The 11,652-nt window shown below is 56.3% G+C and overlaps 1 protein-coding gene and 1 pseudogene across 1 annotated transcript; both read right to left on the reverse strand.

The window, feature by feature from the left end:
• Positions 1–1,387: 1,387 nt before the first annotated feature.
• Positions 1,388–4,706, reverse strand: LOC120403307 (perforin-1-like). The gene is made up of 2 exons (XM_039534269.1): positions 4,174–4,706; positions 1,388–2,501 (listed from the first exon to the last, which is right to left on the reverse strand). Exons 1-2 carry the CDS (start codon positions 4,704–4,706, stop codon positions 1,388–1,390), a joined length of 1,647 nt encoding a protein of 548 aa, XP_039390203.1.
• Positions 4,707–4,786: 80 nt separating this feature from the next.
• On the reverse strand, positions 4,787–9,806 carry LOC120404116 (annotated as a pseudogene).
• Between the last annotated feature and the right edge of the window lie 1,846 nt (positions 9,807–11,652).

Below are 11,652 nucleotides of genomic sequence, written 5' to 3' on the forward strand. Positions count from 1 at the left end.
GGTGTGTGCATTTGGGTTGAAATAATTAACAGCAGAGCTGCTGGGTAATTCTGGAAAGCAACAGAAACAACAGTTAGAGAACAACCCCCTAATGAATCCTCCCCCTGGGAGCTCAGCCTATCCGCTGGGTATTTAGAACCATGTCCATCCCTGGAGTATCTTTGGGTTTCTGCAGAGGATTAATCACTGAAGCCACAATAGGACAGGGGCTGATCTTTGCTCCTGATGATCTCTTGGGTGGGTGGATATGTTAGGTGGTGGATTGGTTGCACTGCCTGCAGACATTAGTTGTCTGGTTGGTTGGTTGGATGTACTTCATACATTCATTGGCTGGTTGGTTGCCCTGGTGACACATATTGGTTGGTCTGACGGATTGGTGGATATGTTGTTAGGGTGGTTGGTTGCACTAGGTACAGATGCTGATTAATTCATGGATGGATTGATGAATGAAAACACTGGATTACTGGACATTGGTTGGTTTCATAGATATGACGGAAGCACTGGATACATTGTACTGGTCACTGGATGTTGTACTGGTCACATACATTGGTTGGTTGGAGAGAGAGCTTGGATGCACTGCATACATTCATTGGTTGGATGGATGGATAGATAGGTTTGATGCACTGCATATATTGGCAGGTTTGTTGGGTGGATATACACATTGGATGGATAAATGGAAGGATGGGATGCTTTGGTTGGTTGGACACACTGGATGTATACATAGGATATAGTGGATATAGACATGGATAGGTTAGTTATCTGGATAGTTTGGATGCACAGGATACATTGTTTGGATGGAAACATTAGATGCACTGGATACATGCACTAGTTGCTTGGATATGTTGGAAGCACTGGATACAACGGTTGGTGTATTGATTGGCTGGATGGAGATGTTGGATGTAGGGGATACATACATTAGTTGATTAGATGGATAGCTTGGATGAACTTGATACATTCCTTGGTTAATTGGTTTGATGGACACATTGGATGCACGGGATACAGACGTTGGTTGGTTTGTTGGCTAATTGGTTGGAGAGATTCCATGATGTATGGGATAGATATATTGGTTGTACGGATGGATGGATAGCTAGGATGCGCTGGACACAGACATTGGTTGGTTGACTGGAGACGGTCAATGGATATACTGGTTTGATGGATCAGGATTAGGCAGTTAGTGGTGGGATATTTTTCCAGAGGGATCTGTGAGGGGGACCAGTCCATGGAATTGGGGAGGCTTTAACTTAGTAGACACCAATTACCAAGCAGAAATGACAGCATGAAGCCCCGTGGCATCAGCAGAACAGGAACTAGGAAATGCTTTGAAGGACAGGGAGCACAGTTCTTCAACACACACCCATGCCCTTCTCCGATTCCCTACCCAGGGCGCTCACCAGAAGGGCTCCTTCCCCTTGGCTACGCTGTGCTGGTGGGGCTGGGGAACATACTCAGAACAGCTCCGGCCCTGAAGGTGGGGCCCACAGCGCAGACTGTAGTGGAACCTGAGGTGGCCGTGTTTCAGGTAGCACTCCCTGTGATGGGGGCCCCCAGACTTCAGTGGGATGTCGCAGGCACCCAGCAGGTCATCATTCCAGCCATTGTCTTCGTCCCAGACCTCGACACGGAGCTGGCTGGCGTCAGTGACACGGACAGAGCCAAAGTCCATGAGTCTGTTCCAGACAGGGCTTTTTCGGTTCCAGATGGTGGCAGTCTGGTTCTCTCTCCTGTCAAAGAAGACCTTGACGTAGGCATCCGTAGCGGTTAGAGTGTCACCCCGCAGATCACTGGCTCGCACCACAGTCACCGTCAGCCTCGCCAGGCCCCGCTCCAGCGAGCAGCACATGGTGTTGGTGAAGTTGTCCCCGGGGCAGACGCAGGAGCAGGGGTCGAGGGTGCTGTGCCGGGTCCCCGGGGGGCAGCTCTTGGTGCAATCCATCCGCAGGGCCCTCTCACGGATGTACTCGCTCACTGCCTGCCCCAGCGCCTCCCGCTTGGGGTCGTCCTGCCCCAACAAGGTGTGGATCGGCCTCAAGGAGTAGGTGAGAAGGCCAGGGAGGGACTTCAGGGTTTTTACCCAGTCTGAGAAGGCCCCAGCGTAATTCTTGGAGAAGAGCAGGTCATCTGTGTTTTGCCCTCCCTCCTCCTCTGTGTAGTGCTCCCGGTACATCTCGTGGAAGCGCTGTTGAAATTTCACCCTCTTCTTCTCCTTGCAGCTGCTGAAGCTGGACTGGTCTGAGCCCACCCCGGTATTCAGGGCCACCTCCATGCTCAGACAGTCCCTGATCTCGCTGACGGTCAGCCCATCCAGCGCCGCCTGGCAGACCTGCACCGCAGTCACGTCCCGCGCCCGGCCCCCCAGGGACGCCTGGGTCATATAGTGGGTGCCGTAGGTGTGAATCAGATGATGGTACTCCAGCTTGGAGATCTTGTTGTACAGGCTGGGAAGGTTCTTCACCGCTAGGATGAAATGACCGGTGAGTGGAGGTTTTCCGCTGATCCCAAACCTGCTCCAGGGACCCAAAGAATTTACGAGAGAGTTAGAACATCCCCGATAGCCAGCCAGGCCCAGATCAGAGCTGTGACCCTAGGGGAGAAATGCCCCTGTCCCGTTCCTCCACCCAGCACAGCTTCCAAACCTGCAACCACATCACAACTGGTGCCCGTAGAGGTGCCGTTCTCCCAACCCCTGGAACAGCCAGTTCCCCCCACCCCCGGGGCCAGATCAGACCTGCCCCCCCCCAGAGAGGAAAGGCCCCGTGTCCTATTCCCCACCCCCTTTGAGCCAGCCAGTCCCTTGCCCCGGGGCCGGATCTGAGCCAGATCCCCTGTGGCTCAGGTGTGACCCTAACAGCACCCGAATGCCAGAGGACAAGGGCTCCCTGGTATCTGGTAGTGAGTCTCAGCTGGCCTGACCAGTTCAGTGTCCCTCACCTCACTCATGTCATCACCTGCATCTAAAAGCTATCGACAGCAAGCTAACGCCACGCTGCTCATTGCTATCAGTGCGAGGCGTCTCTACGGAGGACACATCCAAACACGCACACGGGTGGGAAATTCTGTTATCAGAGCGCGTCTGCCAGGCAGGGCGAGAGGTACTCCACCCTGGACAAAGGACTGGGCTTCTCTGCCTGGAAGGCATCCCCAAGGCACAGTAAGAGACATGGGGACTGCAAATGAGGGTCAACAGGACCATCAAGACAACAGGGGGAGGAGAGTGCAGGAAACAGATTGATTTGGGTGGACTTTACTATGGCGGAGTGACCCTAAGGGGAATCCATTGCAAAGGTTCACTGGACTATCAAGGGAGGGGCAGAGGACCCCAAATGATCCTTCACCTAAGATGAGAAAGGATCCCAGCACATTGGACTCGGTGGGAGATCTCGACCGGAGGGGCGATCAGCCATCTCGCTGGAAGGTAGATTGATAAGGAAACTGCCTTGCACAAAGGCTGTGCTGCGTTGTGTTCCGGCTTAGCCACCAGAAAGTGCTTCTCACCTCTATTTGCTTGTCACCACTTATGTCCTTACCCCTTGTGCTTGACCTCACTGCCCCCCTCTCTCCCTTACTGCAGAAACTTGCTAACCCCACCCTGTGCTGGGTTTGATGTTAAGTGCATGTGAACTCCAGTTAGCCCGGCAAGCTGCTGAGTGTTGTATCTTTAAAGGAACTTTAAATCTCTCCGAATGGGCCACAAGAGGGATGGAGATTGCAAAGCACCCGGTTTGGGAGACACTCGGGATGGGAAGCGTGTTAGCGTCATTGACCAGCATATGGCTGGGGAGGAAACACGCAGGCTGCTGGGATCAGAGCTGATTCGCTCATGGACACTCAGTGATGGCTTGTGAAATATCCAGACAAGAGACTCACAGAGGCAGAGCCTCTTGAAGCATTTAGGGCTACAGGTCAGGCACTCACACAATCCCTCACTGGCCTGGTTCACACCCTAGAATGAGACAGCCGCCTACAAGGGAAAGGCCCTGGATGGCTGGTGGTACCACTGTGCAGTCGTTTCCCAGCTGCCTCACCCAAGAGGTGGCTGCACCTCAGCACTGGTTGAGCCAGGCTGGTGTGACATCACTGCACACTTGTTACCCATTTGCCCCTCCCCAGAGCTAGCTGCATCTCAGTGCCTGACGAGCCATCCTCATGCTGGGAGGTCTCCGTGCTGCTGCTTACCTGTAATATGGACAGGAAACCTCCTGGCTTACAAAGGCATATTTGTCCTTCCGTGACTTCTGCATGATGAATTTGGCCAGTTTGGAGCGTGAGCCGGCCAGCCCCACCTGCACATTAACCTTGGGCTCCACGGGCACTTTCAGCCCCACCTTCCAGTCGTTCTGCACCACAGACGCTGCTGACTCCATCATGCCCATGGCCGACTGCTGCACCGAGCTGCTGAGCTGCCACTGGCACAAACCGTGGACCCTCCAGTCCGCCGTGGCCAGTGGCAGCCTCTGCCACTGCCCTCCCTGCAACGGGTTCCGGCACAGGGTACAGGTGCCATTCGGGCTGCGCCACTGGCTGGTGTCCACCACGTGGACCCCAGTCCGGCCCAGTGTGGTCATGTCAATCCCCTGACCCACCAGGTTGTGCCCAGGCACAAAGTTTGCTTTCATGCAGGCAGCAGCTGTGCCTGTCTGGCAGCTGGGGGAGACCTCGGGGAGGAGGAATAGGAGGAGGATGAGGATGCAGGCACTAGGTTTGGGCATGGCTGGTACGATGGGGTCCCTTGCACAGGAGGCAACGTCAGTCTCCAAAACCCCTACAGGGAGAGACAGAAAGAGATCCCTCATGAATCATAATCCAGTAGCAGGTAGTTCCACAGGTTAACCTGGTTATATGGCGAGCCAGAGAGCCAGAGGCCTCCAATTACCACTGTCTCCGTCAGCCATATCTTACATCACACCTGGAAACTGCTGGCTTTATGCAAATGATACAGTGACCAATTTGCATGTCTGAACAGGCATTTATTAATTTGCATAACCCCACCCCTTTCACTTGCAGTGTAGCTGTCACTCACCACTAGGGGGAGGAGATTGTTGCACATACCCTGTAAATTGCATATATTAGTGTGCTGCTGCTCTGGCTGGGCCTGGCCACTAGGGGGCGGTGCACGCCCACACAACACCCAGGGCTTGCGAAACATTAGTCCCCAGCGGGTTGGCAGCGAGGCCAGCGAGCGCTGGGACCACACTGGGCACGAGTGGCCTCACCACAGAAACTGCGGGGCCCCCTAGTGGACATGCAGAGTGGTGGATTTGGTTACATTTAGCCACCAGTTGTGGGTCATATTCTAGGGTTTCTTTAGCCCAATCAGAGTGTGTGTGTCATCTCTAACAGAAGCCAATTCCCCCTGCCTCTCGTTGATCAGAGCTGGGTTCAGACGGTGAAGGATCAGATTTATATCCCTTTTAAACACATGTATTTAAACCCCTTAGGATTATAATTCTGGCTTTCCCAATCGACAAGGAAAGTCCTGTTTGGAATCCTGCTAAATTCTTGGCCCTAGTCCTATCCTGTGCCAATGAGTTCCACAGGTTATGCGGAGATTTCAGGACAGTATTTTCAATGCCTATTTAGTGCAGTGAGGTCCTGGTCCATCACCGGGGCTCCCAGGTGCATCCGTAATACAGATAATAAATAATCGTCATTTCTTTCCAGGCAGGTAACTTGCTGTGTGGATTTTTCTATCTCTTGGCTGTTCTGTCTCGCTACTGGGAATGCAGGAGAGAGCTTAGCGAAATGTTAGACTTGCACTTGTGGAGTGGAAATGGAGGCAGGACTCCTGGGTTCTATTCCTGGCTCTGCCACAGACCCCTGTGTGATGTTGGACAAGCCTCTGAATCTCTCCGGGCCTCAGTGTCCCCATCAGTAAAATGGGGGAAATGGTACTGCCTTTGTCAGGTTAGAGCACTGGCGCTTTGGGACAGGGACTTTCTCTCCCCGTGTGTCAGGGCACCGCCCATCACAAGGGGGCCCGGATCTCAGCCAGCGGGGTCTGCTCACAGCCCAGCACAAGGTGGTCCTGATCTTGGTCAGGGTCTTTGCTTCACCTACCACGATGGGACCCTGATCTCGGTCGGGGCCTGGCACGGGGGGTGGGGAGAGGGTTAGTCGGAGTCTGTGCAGCGCCTGACACAAGAGGGGTCCCTGGTCTTGGTCGGGGTCTGTGCAGCGCCTGGCACAATGGGAACCTAATTTTGGTCAGGCTCTGTGCTGCACCTGGGATGATGGGACCCTGATCTTGGTTGGGGTCTGTGCAGCTCCCAGCACAAGGGGGCCTTGATCTCACTCTAGGCTTCTCATGGTAGCACAATAAACAACGGCATATTAGCGAGACCAGGCAGGGGAGGGAATATCTTTTATTGCACCAAGTTCTGTGGGGGAGAAAGACCAGCCTTCAGCTCCCCAGGGCCCTTTGCATTTCAGGAAGCAGAGCTCTGTGCATCCCGACAGCTTGTCTCTCTCACTCACAGAATCTGGTCCAATACTCAACCGAAAAGAGTGTCATACGATGGGAAGCCTGGGTTAATTTTAATGACAGGCTGGGCTATCAGCACAGTCTGCAATGCCAAAATGGCTCACCCAGAGCTGAGAGGCAGCCGCCTCTGGGGTGGGGCAGCTGGGTAACAGTTGCAAAGCTATGCTGCATGCGGCTGGCTTGCCTGGGGCTGAGATGCAGCCACCTCTGGGGCAGGTTGGTAACAGCCACTCAGCAAAGCTGCACAGGGGTGGCTTACTCAGCCCTGCGATGCAGCTGCCTCTGGGGTGGGGCAGCTGGGAACAGCTGCCTACCAGCATTGGAGGGCACAGATGAGGGCAGTGGTCTTTGGGGAGAAGCAGGTTAGCCAGGGAGCCCTGAATAGCACACTGGTCATCAGTGGAGTACGGTGCTGCCCCCCCTAAATTTCCCATCATGCCAGCCCCACCCTTTGCCCCAGCACCCATCACCCCAGCCTGGATCTGCCCCTCCCAGCCCGCCCCCTAGTTCCCTGCCCCCTAGATTACCCTCTCCGGTGGATCCAGTGAAGCGCAGGGCTCCTGTCTCGGGATCCAGCTCACGTTCACCAGCCACAGGCCGAGCTGCCCAGATCTGCCTTCGCCCCCGTGTCTCAGCCCCAATTTAACCAGCGAGGTGCCACCCTCTAGATCAACATCTGCAGGAACCTGCTGGGCAGCTGTCACCTGCCACTCCCCCCATGGAGACAATGGGCCATTGAGGATCGCTGGGCTGGGAGGGGGAGGGTTATGGGTGCTGTGAGAGGTTTAGGGGGTGGGTGTCATGATGGGCTGTAGATGTGTGGAGCGGCCGGGGGGTGAGGGCGGCTGGGGCTTACAGGGTGCCAAGGGGAGCGCTGGCAGAGGGGGTGCCCCTGCCTATCTCCCTCCTCCACTGACCCTATGGGGTCCCCTGACCCCTTCCCCACAGTCCCAGCCTGCCCCCCCAGCCACACTCCCAGCATCCTTTGCATTTTCACAGAGTGGAGGCCAGAAGAGCTAATCTGACGCCCCGCGAGCCCAGGCCAGAGAATTTCACCAGCTATCTTTGTATCCAGCCCACCCCTTGGGATCGACCAAAGCATTCAGCCCTCAGCAGGCCAGGCTGTGCCCGGGGCAGGGAAGAGGACCCAGGTGCCACCCATGCCCGGGGCCCTTGCCGTGGCAGGTGAGAGATGCCCCGATGATCCCAGCAGCTGCCAGCTACAGAGGGAGGTGAAAAGCTCCCATGGTCCCTGTCAGTCTGACCGACCGGGGTGTGGGGGGAATTCCTTCCCAGCCCCATATCTGGCAACTCTGCCCCCCCGGCCAGGCAGCCAGAATGAGGGTTTTCTGGACAGCTCAGAGCACTGAACCAGTCAGTGTCTATTCTCCAGCTGTGGCTGATCTCAGGTGTTTCAGAGGAATCCGGGCTGGGGTGGGAAATCCCGGATACTGGTCAATTGTACATGTGGGGGGAAGGGATTCCTTCCTGACCCCTGCTGGTGACCAGCTGAAGCCCTGAAGCATGAGACTGGATTATGGTCATTGTCGTAGTGCAGAGCTGTGTTATGAGCAGGTAGCAATGCAGAGGAGCCTCAACCAGCCAGCCCCAGTCTCCTCCCCAGCTCCCAGTCCCAGTCTCGCTGCCCAGCCAGCCCCAGCCTTCCCTCTCCAACCCCCAGTCACAGTTTCTCTCCTGCCCCAATCTCTCCAGCCTCCTTGTCCCCATTTACTCCAGCTGGGGAACAGCTGGACAGTGACACCGCACAGGGACGGCTCATGTAGTGCTCAGATGCAGCCACCTCTGGTGTGGGTCAGCTGGGTAACAGCTGGACCAAGATGCTGCCCAGGGACGTCTCACCTGGTGCTGAGATGCAGCCACCTCTGGGGTGGTGCAGCTGGGAACAGCCACACAGCACTTTTGTGAGGTGTAGAGGGCTGGGATCTTTGGGGAGAGGATGGTTAACCAAGGAGCCCTGGGTAGCAAGGTCCTTAGCAGTGGGGTACATTCCCTGGCACCCCAGACCCTACTCCCTACCCGGCACCCCAGACCCTACTCCCTACCCCACACCCCAGCCTGGGTCTGCACCTCCCTGCAGGGACTTCCAGCCCGCCTGCCCCCAGAGCTCTCCTGCCCTTAGATTATCGAAATCCAGCGGGTCCAGCAAGAGCGCAAGACCCAGTGCAGAGGCTGAGCAGCCCACAGCTGCCTTCGTCCCCACTCGTCTGCCAGCTGCCGCCCTGCTAGACCCAGCATCTGGCAGCCAGCTGGGCAGCTGGTGAGGCATTTTCACCTGCCACTTCCTGGTCGAGACAATGGGCCCTTGAGGAACACTGGGGCTGCAGGGGGAGGGGTTGGTTTGATGAGGGAGGAGGGGGGGCGTGAGGTGCTGGGGTAATGAGGTGCTGTGGGGGACGGTGGTGCCAGACCTGGCGCTGACCCTCCCCAGAGCGCAGCGGCTCATTGCACGTCCGAGACCTGGAGGTGGAGCTGGCTGGTCTCCCCCACCCGTGGGGACCACAGACCGGGTTGTCGGTGTTCCACACGGTTTCCGTCCGCACCTCCCGGCCCTGGAAGGAGACCTTGACGTAGGCGTCGGTGCCGCTGGTGTAGTCGCCCCACAGGCCGCTGGCCCGCTCCACCGTCACCGTCTGCTTCCCCTGGCCCCTCTCCCGCGAGCAGCACATGGTGTTGGTGGAGCCGTCCCCGGGGCAGACGCAGGAGCAGGAGTCATGGGCGCTGCGCCTGGTCCCCGGGGGGCAGCTGTGGGTGCAATTCCTCCACAGGGCCCTCTCGGTGACATACTCGCTCACCGCCTGCCTCAGCGCCTCCCGCTTGGGGTTGTCCTGCCTCACCGAGGTGTGGATGGGGTGCAGCGAGTAGGACACCAGGCCAGGGCTGGCTTTGATGCTCTCCATCCAGGCCGAGAAAACCTCGGCATCCTGCCCCTCAGAGAACAGCAGGTCGGTGTGGCTGTTGCCGCCCGTCACCTCAGTGTGACGCTCGCTGTAGGTCTCATGGAAGCTCCGCTTGAAGTTCTGCTTCTTCTTCTGCTCCTCACACTGGCTGAAGGCCGCCTCGGCCTTGCCCTTCCCGCCCCTGATGCTGACGGAGGCCTCCAGGCTCAGACAGTCCTTGACCTCGTCAGCCGTCACCCCGTCCAGCGCCGCCTCGCAGACCCTCACAGCCGTCACGTCCGCACCCGGCCCCCCAGCTGCAGCTGGGACATGCAGTGGGTGCCGTAGGTGTTGATCAGCTGACGGTACTTGAGGCGTGAGCTGTGGGTGTAATCCTCCGGGAGGTCCCTCAAGGCAGAAATGGCCACCATGTGACGTACCGTCGGACATTGGTGTCTTGTGGGGGTAGATCTCAGTATTATAGATCCACAGACTCTAAGTCCAGAAGGGACCGTTTTGGTCACCTACTCTGACCTCCTGGATAACACAGGCCAGAGAACTGCCCTGAATTAATTCCTGTTCGAACCAGAGCAGGTCTTCTAAGGAAGAAAATAAAAACCACTCCGGATTTACAAGTTGTCCATGATGGAGAATCCACCTTGCCTCTTTGTAAATTGCAGGACCAAAACCAACTAAAGAAACCAGCTATTTCCCCCTGATTTAAATGTCTGGGTATTTCTCATGGATTGTTGTGTCTTAAAGGGCACTTAGCAGCCTTAGCTGGAACATGATGACGTTTTCTGTCTGGGAATGGCCTTCGGTTTTAGAGGGAACTCTCTGAGTTTAACAAAATGTGTCGTGCCGATGAGGTGAGCTCGGACGCTGGTTAAAGCTGAGCTCTCCGCTAGCCGTGTAAAGCGTTTCCCCAGAGCAGGTCTGATTGTCCAACCGGCTCCCCGGCCCTGCTCCCTATTCTAACCCGAACCTGACTTCATTCCGCTAACCCCTAAACCCTGCTCCAACATTATCCCAGCTCCCCTCCCCATACCCTAACATAACCCCTTTGCTAACCCTGACCATGCTCCCCTTCCCAGATCAGAACAATGGCAATGGGCCCATCTAACCTGATTTCCTACCCCACCCCTGCCAGATCAGAGTCAGACCCATAGGCCCATCTAGCCTGGTATCCTGCCCCATCCCTGCCACCCTGAATCATGCCCATCTAGCCTGGTACCCTGCCATCTCCCTGCTAAACGAGGGCAGACCAGTGGGCCCATCTAGCCTGGTATCCAGTCTTACATTGTGGCCAATTCTGTCCTCCTGGGGGCGCTTTCCTCCTGACCCTCATTAATCAGAGGGCAGTTTAAGCCCTAGAGCATGACATTTACACCCCTTCCAAACATATTTGTTTTAAACCCTTAGGAGTGTAACTCTGGCTTTTCCCAATCTCCATGTGAAGCTCCTGTTCCGAATCCTGACTCGCATCCTGGGCCAATGACTTCCACAGGCTATGTGGGTATTTAGGGATAGTATTTCCTTTGAGTATTTAAGGTTAGTGGGTTAGAGCCGGGGGGCTGGGAGCCAGGACTCCTGGGTTTTCTCCCCAGCTCTGGGAGGGGAATGAGGTCGAGGGTTAGAGCAGATTTGAGTGCACAGGGATCTATTCAGGCTTTCATCATACTTCCTAAATGAGTCATACAAGTTGGCAGAGTGTGTGCGTGTGCGTGCGCGTGTGTGTGTACAGCTGGGGCCGTGGAAAGTTGCCAAACCAGCCAATCATTTGCCGGCTGAGATGCTGTAATGAGCCAGCTCAGCATGAGGGAGGGCCAGTGGGTGAAAGGAGAGCGAGGTATTTCCGATACACGCCTCCCTTTCCCTACCAAGCGCTCCCAGCCCTGAGGGAGGGAGGGGTCCGGGCAGCGCGATGCCGGGCAGTGGAGAAGCAGGCAGAAGGGCCAGGGCAGGATTTCTGACTCACAGCTCAGTGATTGCACGTGGAGCGCTGCTGGCAAGAAAGACGCCGTTCGTTGGGGTCGCTGAGATCAGAACCCAGCCCTGATTGCACTGGTGTCAGGGGGGGTCACTGCAGATTTTCTCCAGGGTCACTGAGATCAGCGCACACACAATGGGGGCGCTGAGCCCTGGAGGAGCCAGGCCCTCACCCTCATAACTCACACTCTAAACAGACAAGGCAGCCCTAGGGTGAGAAGGGGAAACTGAGGCACAGCACAATGCAGTGACTTGCCCACAGTCACGCAGGGTGTTGGGAGGTGAACC

This window comes from Mauremys reevesii, linkage group 4 (genome assembly GCF_016161935.1).
Source record: "Mauremys reevesii isolate NIE-2019 linkage group 4, ASM1616193v1, whole genome shotgun sequence".
Lineage (NCBI taxonomy): Eukaryota > Metazoa > Chordata > Testudines > Geoemydidae > Mauremys > Mauremys reevesii.

Bases quoted from the DNA above. Each gene is read 5' to 3' on its own strand.
- LOC120403307 (XM_039534269.1), bottom strand. From the start codon at position 4,706: ATGCCCAAACCTAGTGCCTGCATCCTCATCCTCCTCCTATTCCTCCTC. The intron at 2,502-4,173 runs GTAAGCAGCAGC...TCCCTGGAGCAG, and splicing joins GTTTCCTGTCCATATTACAG to GTTTGGGATCAGCGGAAAAC.